We start from the raw sequence: 22,436 nt of genomic DNA on the forward strand, positions 1-22,436 counted from the left end.
ATCCACATCTTCTTTCTAGATAAATGACAGCAGATTGAGGCAAAGAAAACTCCACACTCAAATGCCAAACCGGAATTCACGCTTTGCCCTCAGGTGGCCAAGAACATCCCTGGGTATGGGCTCGTCTCTTTGATGGGCATCTCGTATCTATTCCAGGACTTCTCGATAGTGTCAGTATTGACAATGGGCCGAATACTTCTTTGTTGCAGGAGGCTGTCCTGTTCATGATAAGATGTCTGGCAGCATCCCTGACCTCTACCCGCTAGATGCCTAACCCCCACCTCAAAGCTTATGACAACCAAAAATGTCTGCAGACATTGCCGAATGTCCCCAGGAGGGGGCAAAATCAACCCTGTTGAGAATCCCTGATATTCCTATTTTCCCTAACGCACGTGCCTGAGAAGGTCGCCATGGCTAGGGCTCACATCCAAAGTATTCCGGGGTCACGGTTTTCGCCTGGGCAGCTGGGGAGCCCCCACTGTCACAATGTGGGGCTCCCGGGGCACCAGGCTCTAGGGTTGCTTTTTAGATCTCACTGTGATTGCCTTTTTCAGAAAGAGTGACTGTGAGTGAAATAGCTGGGAGGACCTTGACTCCATTGATGTCATAGCCTGTGGGGAACTACAAGCTTCTTTCTCTGTGAACAAGGGACAGAAATGGGTGTCCTGGTACACCGTGAGGGTCTGAGCTAGCCTTGGAAGGATGAGTTAAAGTTTGCAGTCCTAGGAGAACATCTATTTGGGAGCATTTTTCCTTGGCTCTAGTTGCTGAAGTCAGTGGCTTTGATCATCCAGGTTGGGAGGGGGTTAAGGATGGAGATTCTCAAGCTGTAGTGCCAGGGAATTGGATTCACTGATTCAAGTAGATACGAGGAACCTGCATTTTGAATACTCGGTGGTGGACTGACCAGGTCTCTGAGGATTTGGGGAAGCCACTGCCCACCACTCACGGTGACCTGAGAACTCATATCCAAATGGACATCTAGCTTGGGCTTATCTTCGGGATGTAAGGAAATATCCCAAACCAGCCAGCTGTGCAGGCGTGCGGCGGGAAAGGAGACAGCCCAGTGGGGGAGGGGAGCCTGGGTGCGCCTATTGTTTGTTTGTTTACTGGCCCCGCTGGGTACCATCTAATTATGCTTGAGAGACCGCTCACACTGAAGAGATTATTCATTCCAACCCTGCACGCCTCACTCCCCAGTTTGAAGCTTTCATAAGTCTCCGCCCAGCAGAGACTGCATTTTATTCCCAGCAGCAGTAACTGGCAACTTTTCAATGTGACACAAGGGTTTTTCATTAGCACCACAAGGAAACCCCCAGATAGAGAGGAGGAGGGAGAGGAGACGGGTGTTAGCATGAGATAAAGCATCCTGGAGCCTTGGTCTGTCAGCGGCTCTGGGGGGGTGGGGACAGGGAGGTGGCAGCTGGCCTTGGGTACGACTGCTCTGCTAGCCCACCAGAGGTGACAGCTGAGCTATCTCAGGTGGCCGCCACATCCCCTGGCTGGATTTGGGTTCTCTGGGCCTGCTCCAGGTGACAGCGGTAATTAGCCAGAAGCCATCGGGCAAAGGACTGATCTCAGGTGGCCTCAGTCTGCAGCAGCTTGAGGCAGGGTTTCAGTTCCCGGCCAGTGATTGAGGTCAGGTTGCAGCAGTGAAAGCACCAAATCCTAGGCACTAGACGAGTGGCCAGTGACAAGGCCCTGGCCCTACGGCTTTGTAGAAAAAGAATTCCCACAAGGATGGAACGTAGTGAAACAAGTAAAGTATTTATTAGGAGAAAAAGAGTACAGTACAGGTGGATAGAACCATGGGCGGGCTCAGAGAGAAACTTGCACCCTCGTGGCAGTTCGCATCACTTACATGGGGCATTTCTTCTGGGTTTCCTCTGGCCAATCACTTTGATTTGCCTGGTTCAGAGTCTGTATTTGGTATATCTCAGGATCTTCTCGTGTGTGTGCACGCATGTCTTAGCCAAGATGGATTCTACCAAAGAGGCCTATGGGTAGACTTAGCCACTTAGCATCACTCCCATTTTGACCTCCAAGGAGCCTTTCTGCACATGTGTAGTTGGGGAGGTCTCCTGATTTTGAGATTGCAGGCTGCAGGACTCTGCGGTCTCTTATCTTCTCTATCTGGGCGGGTGCCGGCTTCCTCTCTCAACTGTCCTGTTATTCTTGTCTTGGAGTATCCGTCCACAGGGAACGAACTCTAACTGTTTGCCCTGGGGAGCCCAACTATCTCCTGCCTCAGGACTGCAGCCCCCTGAGGATAGGCACACATCGTTTTTTACTTAGTTCCCTGAGAACTGAGACTGGGGAGAGGGCAGGAGGGCTGGTGATCATAAAGTTTCAGTTCTTAAAAAGGCGAGAGTCAAGTCTGGGTCAAAGGGTGCGGCCAGACCCAGCTGGGAAAAGAAAAAGGAAACTTTGCAAACTAAAGGAGCAAAAGAAAACAATTTAGGGCAGGGATGTGAAGCCAGCCATCTGGGTTTGGATCCCGCCTCTGCCCTTTTCTAACTCTGTGACTTTAGGCAAGTTGCTTCACCTCTTGTGCCTCTGCTCCACGTCTTTAAAGGGGGAGAGAGCAGTAGTACTTAACTAATAGGGTTCATGAGTTAATGCATGGCAAGAGCTTTGATCCAGTCCTTGGTACTTACAACGCATGCAATGAATGTAAACCATCATTATTATTTTCCAATGTGGTGCTTTGGAAAGGAGCAGAATTCGAGTGCATAAGGTGGCATGAACTGGGTGTGTGGTGTCCAGAGGAACAGAGGGCGGGCCAAGGAATGAGGCTGGTCCTGCAGATGGCAGTTTTGTGTTTGTGCAATTCTTCCCACCCTCTCTCTTTTCAGTCTCCAACACAGAGAGTCCTGCAGCCTGCAATCTGTGTGTCTCCCCTGGGCTGCCTCCTGTGGCAGCACTAAACCAGCACCTTTGAGGAAGGAGGAGCCGTACATGAAGAGGTTGGCTCTTCTGTACAGATTTTCTTGGGTTATCCTGATTTCACCTGTTCTGTCTCATGGTCCCCATGAGTGGGTCATATGTCCCTGAAATGCCAACATCATGGCAACCAAACTATATTTCCTGGAAGCGGTACAAAAGCCTGTCTGAAATGTCAGCCAATTTTTGCTTCAGAAAGTATAGTCTCTGCACACAAATGAATTTCCAGATAAATAATGCTTAACATCTTAAACTTTTCGTTTTAATTATTTTGAATGAGACTATTTCTTAAACATGCCCCTGCCTTCTTAAAGAAATCACACTGCATTTCAGTTAAGTTTTCTGGATAACTCAGGGTCAATGTTCTTATATTGTGCTTTAAAACTCTGTCAGTGATTAGGTTCTTATCAAGTGCCACAAAATGCTTCCCTTTCCCTAAACAGCCCCAGACCATTGTGTTTTTTGAGTCTCTTTCTGCTTTTTGGTTGCTGGCTTGTTTTATTTTTCCTGTCAACATGGCTTATCTCCAGTAGCCCTTCTTCCTCTCTAAACAACTCCCATTTCCAATCTGTAGCAGACGGGGTGTATCAGTTAGCTATATGCTGAGTAACAAACTGCCTCAAAACATATTATCTTTGAACAATAGGCATTTACTACTGCTCACATGTCTGTGCACCAGTCTGTGTGTCCACATATCTATGTACATATGTCTTTGTACACATGTCAGTATCTGCTGGGCCACCCATGTGTCCATGTGCCTCTGTTGATTAGGTCTGCAGTTCTGCTGATCTTGCCTGAAATCTCTCGTGTGTTTGGTTCGGCTGATTTAGGATGATCTCAGCTGGGACCATTGGGCAGTCCTTCACATGGTCTCCCATCCTGCAGCAGGCTAGTTTGACCTTGTTCACCTGGGGATAGTAGAATTCCAAGAAAGAGGGCAGAAGCATGAAAAGCTTCTTGAGGCTTGGACCTAGCACTCTGACACCTCCTGCATTTTATTGACTAAAGCAAGTCACAAGCCTGGATCAGATTCAAGGACTGGGGAAATAGACTCCGTTTTTTAAAACTAACCTACCACACCAGGAAATCAAATAATCAAGTTCTTTAGTCTCCATCCTAAAGCAAGGGGAAAGAGTCTTCATGAAGTGTGTTCTTCCAAATAACAGACAGTGAGCCTTAGAACATATAGTTTATGTCATTGCAGACTCTGCTCAGAGACCCTTTTGGTCACTTATCTTACCTCTGTTTCCTTAATCATTGACGTTGCCAAATAGATGAGGTCTTACTCTTCTTTGCAAGAGTCCTCAAGGGGGGTCCACTTTTTATTCACTAAGCCTTACAGCACTGGACAGACCAACTTTGAAAATGCAAAAATCTATACATTTTAGTTCCAAATTGTCTGAAAATTGTCTCTATATTTTGCTACATTTCCCCACCATTAGTGGCACTGAGCTCCAGCCAGTTACTGGCTGGATCACACCATGCTGCCCCCAATAGAGAGATGGCGTTGCATCATTTTATATCTGCTCCTGTACTTGGCTTGTCCTGACCCATCCCTGGGAGCCATTTGTGCATCACAGCCAACTGCTGAATTGATTTTTTACCATCACCTTTCTTGCCCATGTCTGAGATCACTGCTGCACCCTGAAATTGGAGCTGGTTCCTCCTCTGCTTCCTGATCCTCTATGATCATGAAATGTAATTAATGAAATGAGATGAGACAGCAAGGGACTGCATACCCTAAGGCTGTATTAAAAACCTGCTAGGGTGATAGAAGTCCATGAATTTAATGTCTAATGGTAGTTTCAGAGAGGAAAAAAAGGGGCCCAAGAGGTCATTATGACTTTGCTTTTATGTGATTCCAGACACAGTGGGATCCTTGCTTCTTTTTCCAAGCCTACATTAGGTGATAGAAAAGAAACCAGAGGTAACCCTACAGCCAGGGTGACTGTATCCAGACCAAGATCTAGAAGGGCCACGATACCTGGCCTGGCATGTGCTTTTCTTTCTGAGGGGCTAAAATCACCTTCCTGTTCCTTCCCTCATCCTGAGTGTCTCTATTGCATATCTTTTCTCTGGGTGACCCGTAATTAAGGAATTTTTTCTCTACATTGTCTCTTCTCCCCATCTTCTCCTCTCCATCTTCTCCAACATGAAAAAAAAAATGAATGAGTGAATTCATGAGAACCAAACTTTCTTCTTCCGTGTCCACAGTGCTGCTCTGCTTTTCATCCCCTTCCTAATCAGATCCTCTTCCTGCCGGGTTTCCTTTTATGTTCATCATTTAGAAAGTGAAAATACGAAAGAAGGTGCAAACACACTCTACTACTCACCCCTTCTCACACTCAGTCTCCAGCTTTCCTTCCCACTGAAAGGCCCTGATTTCCTAAGGAATACAGCAGCACATTTGTGTTATATTTCTTAAGTAGGAATGGTGGTCCCTATCCCATAATGCTTCGTATTCCATGCCCTTGTTTTCCTTGAATAACCATTTCCCACAGCTGCAAGCCATCCTTCACTGCCCGTTTTCCCTGGTGCCTAACAGTATCTCTCCATCTTCCCCTTCACCTGCTTTGTAAATCAGATCCCATATACATACTTCACTCTTGGGATGCTGTGTAGGGAAAAACCCGGTTTTCTTTTTCTTGTGTTTTTCTTTTACTCTCACACTACCACACTCACAGCACTTCTGACACCATATGTGTGTGGACTTTTCCCCCACACCAGGCAATTCTCCGACACCAGCTGGGTGTCCTACAATTTAACTCAATTCTGACACTCTACCTGGAGATAGTGTCAGATCCCGCAAGTTAAGGTCTCAGTCCCATTTGACAGCTCCCACCCCACTTCAGATGCCAATCATAGTAGGTCCCCAGGTTACCTACAACTTCTTTCCAAATTGGCTACAAATCAGAGGTTCCCATGACCCTTTCCTTGGGTTTGATTAATCTGTAGAGTGTCTCACAGAATTCAGGGAAACACTTACTTACACTTACCAGTTCATTAAAGGATACGATAAAGGATACAGATGAACAGCCAGACAAAGAGATATGTGGGGCGAGGTCTGGGAGGGTCCCGAGCACAGGAGGTTCTGTCTCTTTGGAGTTGAGTGTATCACCCTCCTCAACCTGTGTTCGCCAACCTGGAAGCTCTCTGAATCCCCTACTGTTGGGATTTTGTGGAGGCTTCCCCACCTAGGCATGGTCAATTATTAACTCCATTTCCAGCCTCTCTGCCCTATGGAGAATGAAGGATGAGACTGAAAATCCCAAGCTTCTAATCGTGGCTTGGTGTTTCTGGTGACCAGCCCCCATCCAGGAGCTCACCCAGAGTCACATCATTAGAATAAAAGACTCCTATCACTCAAGAGATTACAATGGTTTCAGGAGCCCTGTGTCAGGGACCGGGATCAAAACCCAAACATTGAACAGGGTTTGCTGGGTTTGGAGATGGGAGGGAGCCATGAGCCAAGGAACACAGGCTGCTTGTAGAAGATAGAAAAGACAAAGAAATGGATTCTCCCCTAAAGCCTCCAGAAGGAACACAATCCTGCTGACACCTTGATTTCAGCTCAGCAAAACCCATTTCAGACTTCTGACCCTTAGAACTGGAAGGTAATATATCTGTGTCATTTTAAGCCACTAAGTATGTGGCAATTTGTTACAGCAGCCATTAGAAACTAATACAGCACCCAATCTCCCCCTTTCTCTTAGAATCTCAAAAAGTTCAAACTGCACATTCTCCCCTTTAAAGTGTACACATTTTCAAATCTCTTACTGGTCAGAAATTCCTCTTATAGCCCTGAGATGTATATATGTAATTCTGATGATTCAATACATCCTACTTCTACCAATAAGACACAACACTGAAAATACACATGCCCATATGGTTTTACTGTTTCCTTTACAAAGCCTCTAACCAACTTTATTTGTGTAACTGCACCTTAACAAAATAGCTTTTCCTCTCCCTACAATAATCTTCCCTGCTGACCAACACTGCCCACCACTGGAACTGGCTAACTGATTTGTGATCCTACAAGACTTGAACTGCTGCCTTGGTGCAGACTGTCAGGCATTTCTGCAGGAAGTTCTTAGCCCTCTCTTCACGTGTTTCTCCATGTATATCCTTGATGCCTGCCTGGACCCTGCTCTGAGAAGGCAGGACATGGGGCTAGGTCATAGGAACATCTTCGTTCACACTTAATACCTATTATGCAGTTGTATCTCATGCCCCTGGGTGAGAAAAATCCCATCTTGGGCTCTCGATCGCTTCTCTAAAACCAACATCTCCATTAAACCTCACCACCGCTCTTCCATCCACTCCTCTGAATAGCCCCAAATTTCTCCGAAAGAGACCTGGCTGTGAGCCTGTGCGTCATCACAGCTTGTGATGCTCACAGCTGCTCACTGGCCTTTTAAGCCTCTGCTGCCCTAGGCTGGGCAGTGGACCACTGCCTTCATTGCCTTTCCTGCAGCAGCAGGCAGCCCACGTGCAATCTCCTCCAGTGCCCAAGTGCAGCTGACCCTTGAATAACTCAGGGGTTAGGGGATACGACCATCGTGCACTTGAAAACCCACATATAAAGTATAATTGGTCCTCCATATCCATGGTTCTTTGCATCCATTTCTGCGTCTGTGACTTCAACCAATCGTGTAGCACTGGGGTATCTACTATTGAAAAAAATCTGCCTACAGGTGGCCAGCACGGTTCAAACCCATGCTGTTCAGGCATCGACTGTACTCGCCCAGCCTCTCCTGAGCCTCCCCGCTGACCCCTCACACCAGGTGCTCATTCCTGGCTCCATCTGGGGTCCCACGCCTGGGACCTGACCTGGCTGGTTGGACCCGTCTTCCCAGGTTGCAGGTGTGGCCACGTGCAAGGCCTAATAAAACACAAGCTGGGAGATATGGAGAGGGTCTGTTAAAACCTTCAGCCCTGACGTAAAACCTCACAGAAATCTGAGGAAGGATGAGGGAAGAAGAGGAGGAAAAATTTTTTTCCCGTCCCTATGTTTTACTTCTGGGAAATCTATTTCTGGTGAAAAATTTTTTTCCTCATAACTTATAACTAACTAGTTAGATGAAGGCCCAGCCTTGGCCTTGGGCTGCTCGAGTAGAGGTCTTTTGTTAGAGACACGGAGTCACCCGAGGCTGAAGTCACTGGAACAGCCAGGGGCAGGCATCTGGGAGGAGGACACAGGGGTTACAGCTGAGCAGAGCCCCAGGGACTACATGCACCATCTCAGATTTTGAGGACACTGTGGGTGCCCAAATACTTCACAATCAGGAAAGCCCCAATGCCCCATCATGCCTCAGACATTCTGGAGCATCTCAGTATGCCCTGTCATCCCTTGAATAGGATTTGAGTTACCTGCTGCTGGTTTGCTACTGTGCCCAACTGAACCGAGGGGTCAGGTGTCCACTGTGCCCTCCCCATCCTCACATCCAGGTGCTTTCACGTTCCTTGTAGTGGGTTGAATAGAGGTCCCCCGAAAATATATGTGCAAGTCCTAACTCGTGGAACCTGGGAATGAGTGTGACCTTATCTAGGAAAAAGAGTCTTTGCAGAGGTAAATAAGGATTTTGAGATGAGATCATTCTGGATTATCCAGGTAGACCCTAAATCTAATGACAAGTGTGCTTATAAGAAAGAGAAGGGGAGAAGACACAGACACAGAGGAGGAGGCCATGTGAAGACAGAGTCAGAGATTGGAGTGATGCAACCACAAGCCAGAGATCAATTACCTGGAGCCACCAGGAAATGGAAGAGGCAAGGAGACCTCAGGGGGAGCATGGCCTCAATTTCAGACTTCTAGCTTCTAGAAGTGAGAGAGAAGACATTTCTATTATTTTAAGCCACCAATTTTGTGGTAATTTGTTACAGCCGCCCTAGGAAACTGATATATTCTTTAATGTGCAAGCCCGTTTCTTTCAGAGAGTGTGAAATTAGCCCAAGTGGCAAAGGGATGACTCCCCACGGAGCTGTCACAGCACCAACTTATCGCCTGATTCTTCCTGTCACAGTGCTCACCTAGAGCTCCCTTGCCTGGTCATCCTCATCTGAGATGCTCTACAGCTTATACGGATGAAGGCTCGCCCAGGCCAGATGCACATCCTGCAGGAGATTTACAGGACGGCGGGCCTGTGCCTCACGTGGTGGTTGCAGTCATCTATCTTACAGTTGTGGAGTATTCCGAAGACTCTTGAAATGCTTTCCTATTTTTTTATCAAGAGGTCTTGAGTGTTCATCAAGGCCATTATGTAACACATGGTGAGCTTGAGAAAGATCAGTTCAATGGCTCACCCAACAGCTAGAACCAAGGGTTTTCAACCTGGACCAGTGCTCCTCCCGCCCTGTGGGGTGATGGTCCACACCTGGGACAATGAAGAGGTACTGAGGTGTTAGGAAACCTGTGACCATATTTAAAACCAAAAGTGTCAGAGGCTCCTTCATCTTCATTTGATGAATAAAGTTTCCTTTGTCCTGAGCCTCAGAAAACTGAAGAATGGAGTACGGTGCTTCTGAAGCTTTAATGTGCTTATGAATCACCTGGCCAGTCACTGAGAACCAGTGCAGGTTCTCACTCAGTAGGTCTGGGTGGGGCCTGAGTGTCTGCATTTCTTACAAACTCCCAGGTGATGCCCCTGCTGCTGGTTTATGGACCACATTTTGAGTAGCGATGAGATGCAGCTGCTGACAAATTTCTTCACATTCTCAGAAGGAAGCTACTTGTTACCCTCTGCAATTCAGTAGCAGGAATTGTGGCTCTGAATCTGCCATTGCAGAGCCAACTGGTGACACTGAAGCTGGCGAAGCTCAGGGAAATGTTTTATCATGGATCAACAACCATGAAAATATTCGTAACTTTTGGCCCAGTAATTCCACCTATGGATGTTAATGCTGAATAAATAACCCAAAAGATGGAAAAACCTATGTGAATAATGGTGTCCTACTACAGCCACCACTACACATGCTGAAAAAAAAATTAAAAGTCTATGTCTAGGGGCTTCCGTGGTGGCGCAGTGGTTGAGAATCCTCCTGCCAATGCAGGGGACACAGGTTCGAGCCCTGGTCCAGGAAGATCCCACATGCCTCGGAGCAACTAAGCCCCTGCGCCACAACTACTGAGCCCACGTGCCTTGTGCCCGTGCTCTGCAACAAGAAAAGCCACCGCAGTGAGAAGCCCACACACCGCAACAAGAGTAGCCTCCACTCACTGCGACTAGAGAAAGCCTGCGTGTAGAAATGAAGACCCAACGCAGCCAAAAATAAATAAATAAATAAATAAATAAATAAATAAATAAATAAATGTATGTCTATGTCTAATGTAAAGGAAATGATTACAGAAATTATAATAAATTCATTCAAGATAATATTGTGGACATATGTTTGTCTTCTCTCCCTCCCCAAAAGTAGCATGTCTAGATAAAACTAGATAAAAAAAAACTAGATAAAACTAGTATGAACTCATGAGGTCCACAAATGAATGGATTAACAGCTTCCACACATTTTTCCAAGATTGAAAGTGTAAGGAATTAGGGAGTATGACCACAGGCCTCTGTCTCTATTTATAATGTTGTGTTTCTTTTTATTGGGTGGTGAATACAAGGGTGATGCTCTTACAGTTTTTATGACTTTCTGTAAACCAGAAATATTTCAAAATTTAATTTAAAAAAAGAAACTGAAGGGGGACAGAATGAAAAACATTATCAACTCTATGGTAGGGGTGGGAGAATTATAAGAAAACCAATTTGCCCAACAAAATCTGGCTTTGGCTCTCGAAGGCACCAGGGACCATGCAAGGCAAGAAGAAGGCATGAGGATAACCCCGGAGGAATGGGTAAAGTTGTCTCCAGAGCTTCTGGATCCCGAGATCCGTGCCCCATGAGGAGACCCTCTCTCCCCACTTCCTACCACCACAGGGGATGGGCACTTTATTCTCCGGAGAAACTGAGTCACATTAGCTGAGAGCTCAGGCACATCACATCATAAAGGGCCAGCTGAAAGCAAGAGAATTACTGAGCAAGCTACATGCTGAGCTGTGGGACCCTAAACCCCTCCCCTGCCCTGCCCTCAGCCCTCCAGGAGCCAGATGTAGATGCCCATAGGCAAGAGACTGGCAAACTACAACCAGTGGGCCACATCCACTGTACTCCGCTCCCTGGATTTGCAAATAAAGTTTTACTGGAACATAGTCACACGTATTTATTCATGAATTGTCTGTGGCCGCTCTTGTTCTACAACAGAAGAACAGAGTAGTTGCAACAGACACCATCTGGTCTGCCAAGCCTAAAATATTTACTATCTGGGTCTTACAGAAAAAGAGTGCCTACCACTGCTCTAGGGAAAAGTAGAGGAAAGACTCCAGATCCCTCACGTGGAGCTCTAACGAAATGACAGGCAAGCTGCCCTGACCCGACAATGAAGCCCATCAGTTGGCTGATGCTGTCCACGCACACACGAAGGCTCCAAGCAGGTTTTAGTCCCTCCCTTTTAAGCACAAATGGATGTCCAGAGATGTTCCAGACACTCAGAGGGAGCCCCAGTGCAAAGGAGTGTAATCAAAACAAACAGGAAAAGGGACCTGGAGGATCCAAACACTATTCAAGAAACAAAAGAAACAGACCATAAAGATATAGAGTTAATATCCTCAGAGATATGAGAAGATATTTCATCCTTAGAATAAGAACTAGATAGCATGATAAACAAGAGTGACCTCTGGAAATGTAAGAAAGTGATAGTCCAAATTGAAAAGATAAATAAAGCAAAAGTTTGGAAGAACCATCAGACAAAAAGACAAGAAGATTAAAAAATAAGAGGGAAAATTTAGGAATATTGGAATATCAGTTCCAGTATTATTTAATTTAAAAGAATTTTATTCTTTATAAAATAAAATTTATTATTTTTTGGCTGCATTGGGTCTTCGTTGCTGCACGCGTGGGCTTTCTCTCGTTGCAGTGAGCAGAGGCGACTTTTCGTTGCGGTGCACGGGCTTCTCATTGAGGTGGCTTCTTTTGTTGCAAAGCACGGGCTGTAGGTGTGTGGGCTTCAATAGTTGCAGCACGCAGGCTCAGTAGCACATGGGCTTAGTTGCTCCACTGCATGTGGGATCTTCCCGGACCAGGGATCGAACCCACGTCCCCTGCATTTGCAGGCAGATTCTTAACCACTGTGCCACCAGGGAAGTCCCTAAAAGATTTTTAAAAAGAGAATACAGAAGAAATGAAGGTTATGAAATTAGCGAAGAAACACCATAAGATTTTGGGGAAATATTTTTTTTTTACCTATTGATTGTCCACTGTGCCCAGCACAGTGAATAAAAACAACCAGCAAGGATCATGGTGAAATCTGAGAGCACTACAACAATAAAGAGAAGATTCTAAGCTTCCAGAGAGAAAAGAAACCAAACAAAAGAACAAAAATTAAAATGGATTCAGACTTCTCGACAGTAACATAACACTAGATATCAAAAAAAACAAAAACAAAAAAAACAGAGCAATGCCTTCAAAATTCTGAAAGAAAATGATTTTTAATTTAGGGTTCTATGTCCAGCACTGTCATTCAAGTATAAAAATAAAATAAAAACATTTTTAGACCTGCAAGAACTCAAAATACTTAGCTCTTATGCATCCTTTCTTAGGAAACTACTAAAGGATATGTTTCAACACAACCAGGAAGTAAAACCAATAGACAGACATGGAATCCAGGAAACCAGGGCTCTAACATGGAAGTGAAGGAAGGCCCGGAGTGGCAGTTTTGCATCAAGTCTATAGAGCAAGCAGTCCAGGTTAGAGCAAGAGGACTCCAGACTTTGGGGAGAAGCTCTCCAGGAGATAGGGAGACAGAACTGATTGATTATCTGATGTGTTTAAGATGTGAAAAATTATTGCTAGATGTTTTACGGATTTGTTTGAACACTTGAAAAAGGTAATATGCTACTTAGCTCAGCAGCAAACAATTTTTACCTAGTTTAATAAAGTGGACACTGACTATTGATTTAACAAAAAGTGTTATATTTGGAGGATCATGGGAGGAAATGGTGGAGTGAGTTGGGGACTGGTGAGTAGAAAGTTAATCCTTGTCTAAAATTGATGATGAAGAGCAGCTATAAAAACATATAACTTAGAAATATACAGGTAAATGCTAAAAGAAATAAGGAGAGAAAGTAAGCGCCTCTATGAGAAGGAATAGGAGAAAAAAAAACATTGCTATTGCTTTTTGGTAACTAAAATCATTTAGTACTATTTTATGGTTTTAACTATCTACATGCATTTTGATAAAAATTAAAATTTTGTTTAAAAAGATTATGTGGCTATTTAAATTCTAACTAGAGAAACTAAGTTGCTTTTTGGAAAAATGCTTATAATATGTTAACTTCTTTTGGTATGCCAAGATTTTAAAGTCTTTACCATAAATAAGTCCTGCAGTTGAGAATGCTGGGCTGGCAGCCTAGAAAACCTGTAGTATCTTCTGTGTGCCTCAGATGCCTTGAGATCTGTAGTCCCTGTGGGAGGGCAATACACAGGCAGGTTTGGACCAGTGTATCGGTAAAGCTAGCATGACCAGGCGAGGATGCACCAACGTTCAGGGAAGGAGTTAAATGGAAAAAGATATAAAATGCATATGTATACTACGATCACAATAATGCAAAAATGGTGTGTTCATCATGAGAAGGGAACAAAGATAAATGAAAACAGTTGGGTTTGTCGGAAGTGGGAGTGCAGGTAATTTTTTTCCCTTTAACTTGGAATTGTATGAAGACTGATATAATGTTTGTGTAAGACAGAATCCACAGTTTTACAGGAAATCAGTGGCATTCTTTGCTCTGCTTCCCTCCTGCAGCTTAACTGCTTACACAGAACAGTATGTGGAATATGACCCTTTGATCACGCCAGCTGAGCCGTCCAATCCCTGGATCAGCGACGATATCGCTTTATGGGACATAGAGATGAGGTAAAAAAAAAAATGTTTTCATGTTTGGCAGTGACGGACAATGCATGAGATCATGAGATTATATTATTGCTTATCTTAACTTGACTCTATCAGCAGAACAGAAACCCAGGTAACCACACACCTGGTTTCCTTACCCATGGTTTCTACCTCCTTATAGCTTTGTACATGTATCCTTTGTGGCTTCCCTCTGACCTATCTCTCACCTGACGTTATGATGTTATGATAACGGGTCAGCCCCTCACATTTCCTAGTTCTGATCACTGGGGGGCAAGAATCTGTGGGTCAATTTCATTTTTTAAATATTAGCAGCAACAATAATAATAGCTAGCCCTTACTCTGCACTAGTCACAGAGTGTCTTCCACTGAATCCCTACAACAGGGAAACATTATTATTCCCACAGTTGAACAGATGGGAAGCTGAGGCACAGAGGAGTTAATGAACTTGCCCAAGGTCACACAGCAAGTAGATGGCAGAGTTGGGATTAGAAGGATTAGAACCCAGGCAGAGGGCTCCAGGGCCGTGGCTTTCATCACTCTGCTCCTCTGGAGTAGCAGGCAGCGATGGTTCCATCCAGTAGCTCCTTACTGATGAGAGAGACTAGTGTGTTTACTTTATAGCTGAGGAACCGAAGCCCAGAGGGACTTAGACCCCGTTCACGATTCCAAAAGGAAACCCAGCGTGGTGTGCCTTTGCGCCCTCTGCCCCTCAGCTAAACAGCTCTTTATTTTGTTCTTCATGTCTTTATATCTCTCTCCTTCACGTTCATTCTTGCTCTTTTTCTGGCTTCTTTCCTTAAAATGGAAGACCTTATAAGAAGTAATAGAAGTCATAGATGCTTATTATAAAAAGTTCAGACTGTCCAGATGTGCGTAACAAAGAAAACTCTCCCTCCAACTCAACCTCCTTTTCCAGAACGAGCCTTTGTTAATAGTCTAAGGCTTCCCACACTGTACCAGGGCACCTGGGCTGCTGTGGGGAACTCACAGGGTTCCCACGGGACATTCTCAATCTTTGAGAGAAAACAGTGATTTTCAACCTATGTCAGATACTGTATAAATGACTAGCTTTAGGTAGTTCCTCATTTTCAACATTAGATCACATTACATTCCTTTCCATGATGTCATATCTTTGCAGATCTGGGTTTTCAGGGCAGTTGCTGTGATAAAAAGCAAGTACGGGGCAAAAATCCACATGGACTAGGAAATAAGGGTGGCAGGGTCCAGTCTGATCCCAAAGTTTGAGAAGATGTGCAGCGCTCCGCAGCGCACGTGTCATCATTTAGGAATGACGTAAACATATTATTTTTTCTTTCAACTTCTATGCATTTCAAATAGCTATCAAGTTGTTAGGACATGAATACATATTAAGCTGGTTGACTTTTTAATAAACAAAACTGTTAAGGTTCTTGTTGTTATTGTTACTGTTATAGTTTTGGCCTGGGGGTACCATGAAAATATTAGTGAGACATTAAGGGCACCATGAACTAAGAAAGGGTGAAAACCTTTGACTTAGTGTCTATCCCTTTAGATCTGTATGCATATACAATATCATATTTCTTGGATAAATACGTTCATTATATAAACATTGTCCCATAGTTTTTTAATTAACAATATATCATGGCAGTCTTTCCATGTAAGCACATATAGATCCACCTGTGCTTTTTAATAGTTACATAATGTCCACTTACATAATTATAGTGTAAGTTATTTAACCAATCCCCAGGTCATAAATATTTAGGTTATAACCTTTTTGTTGTTGTTAACGTAAACAGTGTTACAAGGAACATCCTTATACACCAGTCCCATTACTTCTTTAGGATAAATGTCCAGGGTTGGAATTGCTAGGAATGGTAGGCGTATGTTAATTTTAGTTCATGTAGGTAGATCCCCTGGAGCAAAAAACAGCAACTTTTTTCATGCCTTCGGCTCAAAAGTGCCCTTTTCACCACATCCTTCCCAACCCAAGCATTATCAATCTTTTTTATTAAATTAAAAATATTTTACTTTTATTTCTTTGTTAACATACTTGAGAATCTTTTCTCCTGGTTACTAGATACTCATTTTTCTTTCGCAGCTTGCCTGTTTTGGGGTTCTTTGCCCGTTTTTCTAGTGGTATGGTTTGCCTTGGACTTTGGGATAGAAGATAGTCCCATTTACTCGGCTCATATAATTAATCTTTTTCCTGATAGTTTATGTTTTCTGACTCTAATTTTTCTTCTTGTTGCTTTTTCTCTTCCTTGATTTTTGCTTTATTAATCGTTTTGTATTAGTTTTTGTTACTCTAGTCTAGTCACTTTGAGACATATTTCTCAATCAACATTAAAAGAAAAATAGTATGTAGATGGGTATCTTCTTTCTAATATTTCTGACATGCCATCAGTAGTTCCTTTGATCTCACCCAAGAACTTAAATCTTTCTTTAACTTGAGTCTTCTTCCTCCCTCCTTCCCTTCCTTCCTTCCTTTAAATTATTGCTATGCTTTTCTCCATTCTACCCTCTCTTTGCAGGAAAACTTTTGTAGGAATTCTGGTCATCTGGGGTGTAGCAGCCCTATGTCTTATCTTTTCTCTATTATGATTTCCATCTCTTAGTCTTTTTATTCAAATTCAAGGATAGAATTCCTTGAATTACCCTTCAGAGTGGCTAGTTTCAATGGTGTCCATTTTGTGATTTTATACTCTGAGTTTTTCTTTTCTACTGAGAGTTGGGAGGAGTGGTTGACAATTAGGCTTTTCATTTCCAAGAATTTGTAATATTTCTTGGACTGCTTGTTCTTAGTAGCCTGATCTGTTCCGGTGATGTTTATCCTCTTGAATCACCCTGAGGATGGGATACAGACCTTTTTTCAAATCTTCCCTCTATTTCTGCCACTTAGTCTCTTTCACAGGGTGTCATTGATCAGAGAATCATTGTTTCTGTTCATTGTCTCATTACTTCAATCACTGTTCAGAGCAGATCAATCCTTTCAGGTACCCAGCAATTTGGGGCACTGCTGGTTTTCATAAATGAAGGTCTTGGCTTTCAACTCTCGCTATACATCAGAACCACCTGGAGAGATTATCTTAAAAAATACCAATGCCCTATCCCTTCCCTGGGTCAATTAAGTCAGAATTTCTGGCAGTTAGAGCATTGTTTTTTTTTTTTTTTAATTTTATGCTAATATACCGCCTTGGTCTGGATGACTATACCAGTAGCAGGTGAGGGTTCCCTCAGTAATCCTTTGGGTGGGTGGTTCTCAAACCACAGGGTACATCAGAATCACCTGGGGGTGCTCATTGACATACAGAGGCCCCAGGGTGGTTCTGGGTACCTGTATTTGTAGCAAGCATTCTAAGCCATTCTGCGGCACAGCACAGGTTGAGAAATCCTGGTCTGGCTCCTGAGTTCTCCCGAGCTGGGGCAGCCTTTCCTCTGAGCAGGTCACGCGGCTATACAGCCTTGCCTGAGTGTATTAGTGAGAAGAGGGCACAGGTAATTCAGCGGAGCTCCCCTCTGGGTTCTGGACCTATGGTCTAAGGACAGGCTGAAAGGCTGGGTCCTCTCTTGGAGTGGGGTGGGTGGCTGTCGGGGCCGTAGGTAGTTAAAGCCTCACCTTTCCTTAGCCCAATGTCCCTGCAGCCAGGTGTGCAGCTCTGTTCCCTTCCGCTGAGGCATCTTAAGGGAACACAGTTAGATCTGCAGAAGCTAGTGAGAAGCAGGGGGAAACCTCAGCATCTTTAGACGTCTCCCTGCCGTGCTGAGATGTTTTTCCATCCATATTTGCTATACCACCCCTAGGTTACAGAGGCACCACCCTCCGGCTCTGCTGTCCATGTGAGAAGCTGGACCCTCTCTGCCCCAGGGAGCCTGTGTCCCATATTTCTGAGTCTATTCCCTATGTCCCCGGTTCAGTGCCCACCAACTGCCTCTACTTCCAGTCCTGCTGCTCGGGGTTTGGGGGTTTCCCAGGCGTCTGCTGGGGACACCCAGTTACTTTATTCCCACATGGCCCCACTGGAAGCACAGGCGGCTCTCCATCAGCTTTGCCCCTAGTTCAGTCCAGATTCCTCAACGTTAGTCATCTGCCTCTACACACTAGGTTTTGTTTTGTCTTTTAATATTTCACTGAACTCTAGACTCATGCCTGTTCCCTCTTCCTGGACCACTTCTGCAGACCCTCACATGGCTTGCTTCCCTTCGCATTCAAGTCTCACTCGGCATTGGTGTCCCTTCCTCAGAAAGGTCTTCGGTGACCACTCAATCTGTAGTGGCCCCCCCATCCATCCACTCACTTTATATCACATCCTCCCCCTGGTTCTCTTTCTAAATAGGACTTAAAATTATTTTATTGCCTAGACCTATGTCTGGCACATAGTAGGTGTTCAAAAAGTACAGGTTGGATGGAGGATAGATGGAGAAGTACTCATTTCATTGGCCATTTCATTGGCATTTGGGAAAGGAGGAGCGGTAACTGCATGAATTTAATTCACCATGCTGATACTGGGATTTCCTCCTTTCTTGAAAGTCTGCAAAAAAAACATGTGATAGTTTGGGAAAATGGTGGCCACCTGGCCTGTTGGTTCATCTCAACCTATCAGCACTTTGTCCCCAAGGGGCTAGCTGCCCCCACTACCAGACTCTGGCTCTGTTCTTACTGCTCGGGCTTCTACTCTAACCATAGCACTTGACCTGACACCTGCAGTGTTCTGGGAACCTTCAAGCAGAATCAAGTTATTTAGAAACAAGGGAAAATGAAAAGAAGTCATGAAGCGCTATGTCTTCTCCCAGTGGAACAGTCCCACCCAGCCAGATGCTGGCGGTGGTTGGGAAACGGCCTTTGGTGACGAGGAGTCAGGGTTCAGTACCAACATCCTGGTTCCGTTTAGAGATGAAACAGCCTTTGTCCTTGGAACGAAGGCTGAATGTGACCAGTAAAATAATCAAAGGTCATTTTTTTTACTCAGTTTCAGTTTAATAAAACAAATAGTATTGTGAACCTACTATGTGCTGCCTTCTGAGCAAGGAGGTCTCTCAAGATGCTAATGTAGCGAGGTGAGTAAACATGCTTTCTTACCTCCCTGTCCCAGGATTCCTCCTCATTTGGCAAAGGACGTTAATGTCACTTGAGGCACAGACTCAGGCCCTGAGGGCAGGGGTGTGGGCAGAGACTCAGCAAGTGGAGAGGTCATGCCTCATAAGCAAATGAGATGAATGTACTTTTTGTCCCTGAGAGGGGGAGACCTCAGGGCAGTGAAAATCGAGGGTGGAAAGAGAAGCGGAGTGATGGCAGAAACCAGAACTCTGTGCAGGGCCAGGAAAACCCCTCTGAGCAGGGTGCTGAGGTGTCCAGAGACTTTTCAAAATAGGAATACCGAGTATGTGATTTTTAAATTGCCTGCTGCTTGATGATGCAATGTGTACCCCATTCTCAGGACCCTCTAATTTCAGTAAAGGCTCTAGCCTCCCAATCACTTTGTGAGAAGGAGGTTTTTGGTGAAGATAGGTGAAGCTGTGTGGAAGAGTCAAGCCAGCATGGGAGAGAGCAGGAGTCCCTTGGGGCTTCATGTTCGTCTGAGGTGGGCTATGATTTCTACTGGGTGTGGGCAAATGGGTAGAGACTCTTTACCATATCCAGGGCGGAGGGCATCGCAGATAATGTCTGGATTCCACAGAGATGAAAGTATTGTCTCTGCCACGTGGAGATTACATATGATCCAGTGTAAGATGGCGACAGGATTTAACAGAGTAATTGGATGATGCAAGACGTGGCAGAAATAATAGAAAATTGTGCTTTAATCCTTCGCCCTCAGACAAACTATTAGATCTAGAAATCCAAGAATGAGAAAGGGTCTGTTCAGAGGGCAGTACAAGGCTGCCCTTTTAAAGGATGCATGTCAAGTCCATTTAATGGAAATTCTGAGAAGTCAAGGTTAGATAAAGAAAAGAGTGATCGCCAAGGCTCGTCATTGAGGAAAAATCAGCCCCAGGTTGCCAGATCTCAGTTGGAGAGAGCTCTGTAGTCTAAACACCACCAGGAGAGTGTCTCTGGGAAGTATTCCTGGATGTGCCATCAGCCAGAGAGTGGCTCTAACAAGAACATGGCATTGCCCGCAGTGTTGTTGTTCATGACTTGCTCTCACCACATGATAAACGTTTGGCTTTCTCTCTCTGCTGGGCAACAGGCACATGAGCAAAGAGCTACAAGGAACCTGGCTCATCCTGCTTGGCCAGAGGGATCAACTCCCAACCATCCTGACCTGCTGAGAGGCAGAGACTGTCCCTGAGCTTCCCATGCCTGGCAAGTTTGATAGAACTGTTCATCCAGAATATTAATCAAGCTCCTTCCTTGTGGCAGTCAGTCTCCAAATATGGCCCCATCAATGCCTTCCCTCTTTGTATGCATGGGCTGCTTCTTACATCAAAAGGGGACACCTCCCCCTCTTTGCCTCTGGGCTGACCTTGGCACCTTATTTAACCAACAGAGTATGGCAGAAGTAACATTCTGAGAACAAGTCATAAAGCGGCCCTTGGGCATTTGAGACTTTTGCTTTTAAGACCTTTTTTCTTAGAACCTGTTGGCCAAGCTGTGAGAAGCTCAGGCCATTAGGGAGACCATGAGGTTGACAGCCTCAGCAGAGCTCCTGGCCAAAACCTAGCATCATCTGCCGTGTGATGAGCTATGGTGATGTCCAACCCAGTCCAGCCTTCAGATGACACCACCCAGCTGCCATCCAGCCACAGCATCTTGAGAGACCCCAAGTGAGAACCACCTATCTGAGCCTAGTCAACCCATAGGATACTGAGAGAGAATAAATCTTGTCTTAAACCATTGAGTTTGAAGATGGTTTGTTACACAGCAACAAATGATAGGACCACTCCTCACTGAAATATTTAGGACCCTCAGGTTTTCTTGGGGCATTAAATAAAATTTTGATTGTTCCTTCAATATCCCTGGTCCTGAGGTGGGGTCATTAAGTATTTACTCTTTAAGGGGTGATTCCTCGTTTCATAATTTTTTTTGATAACTCAGATATCTTTTGAAGATAGCTGAGTGTTTTTAAAGATATCTGCTTCTTCTGAATCAGTCTTTCTTATTCTCAATTTGGGAGATTTCCTCCATGCTCTTTAGTTGGGAAGTCAACTGGAATGACAGACAGACTCCCTTGGAGAGCCACCTTTCTTTGCTATATGTTGGCTTTGGCTGCTCAGTGGGAGGCAGGAATTTGGTGAGAATCAGTGGGCACAGAAGAGAAATTAGAGTTAGGAGAAGGCATCCAGCTAGTGATTAGAAAATGCTGTCAGTATAAGAATGCATCACCCACATCATGTCTTCTTATTGATTTCCTTAGTGTTAAACACTTGCTGTCTGAAAAGCACTATGATGAATACAAAGATGCATGAGATGTGGTCTCTGCCCTCAAAGACTTCACAAGATAGCTGGAGAGACAATGACATAAACCCTTAAAAAGCTAAATGATGCTACAAAACCATAATTAGAAATTTTTTTTTTTTTTTTTTGGCACACAGGCTTAGTTGCTCCGTGGCATGTGGGATCTTCCTGGAGCTGGGATCGAACCCGTGACCTCTGCATTGGCAGGCGGATTCTTAACCACTGCGCCACCTAGGAAGCCCCCATAATTAGAAATTTGTAATAAGGAAGCCTTTCTACATAATGGGTGGAAATAAAGGGAATATGAGTTCCGTGGATTATTGGTTTGAGTTGGGCCAAGGGAACGTTATTATACCAGTCACCTGGTGATGGATGTCCAGGGATATTTTACTTTTCAGAATTATTTTATAGCCACAGAGACCATTCCATAGTAGCAACATAGAAGATTTGATCTTGAACCTTAAAAAGGATGATGCTTGGAAATAACCAAGTGATACAGGAAAGGCAAATATAGACAAATTGTATCCAAGAAGATTTTAATAGAATAGATTCCAATGACCAGATGTACTAGAAGAAAAGGAGCAGATGTGAAGTGTCCAGATACAGAAATAGGATTGTAAATAATGGATAATTGAAGGAACCCAGATGTACCAGGTTGAATAGTGTCACCTAAAAATTCAGCATCTCAGAATGTGACTTTATTTGGAAACAGGACCATTAAAGAGGCAATCAATTAAGATGAGGTCATCCTGGGGTAGAGTAAGCTCTTAATCCAATATGACTGGTGTCTTTATAAGAAGAGAAAACAGAGACAGGCACACACAGAGTAAATGCCTAGTGAAAAACCAGATACAGAGCGAGAACTCCATGTGATGACGGAGGCAGAGATTGGAGTAATGCCTGTGCAGGCCAAAGAAAGTCAAGGATTGCTGGCAACATCAGAAGCTAAGAGGAACAGATTCTCCCTTAGAGCCTTCAGAGAGGGCATGGCCAAGTTAACACCTTGATTTCAGATTTCTAACCTCCAGAACGGTGAGAGAATAAATTTCTATTTTAAGCCACCCAGTTTGGTGGTACGTTGTTATGACCACCCTAGGAAACTACCACACCAGGGTAACCTTTCTCTCCAGACCTCCTTGTTTCTGCTGAAGGCTGAGCTTGCAGCTTTCTG

At 44.5% G+C, this 22,436-nt stretch overlaps 1 protein-coding gene across 1 annotated transcript in view; it reads left to right on the forward strand.

Moving 5' to 3' along the window:
* RGS6 (regulator of G protein signaling 6) overlaps positions 1-22,436 on the forward strand; it is a 543,968-nt gene that overhangs the window by 469,781 nt on the left and 51,751 nt on the right. The window contains 1 exon segment of the mRNA XM_057732396.1: positions 13,786-13,896. Within this exon segment, the coding sequence (XP_057588379.1) occupies positions 13,786-13,896 (111 nt within the window).

Source organism: Hippopotamus amphibius, chromosome 4, assembly GCF_030028045.1.
Source record: "Hippopotamus amphibius kiboko isolate mHipAmp2 chromosome 4, mHipAmp2.hap2, whole genome shotgun sequence".
In the NCBI taxonomy this organism is placed as follows: domain Eukaryota; kingdom Metazoa; phylum Chordata; class Mammalia; order Artiodactyla; family Hippopotamidae; genus Hippopotamus; species Hippopotamus amphibius.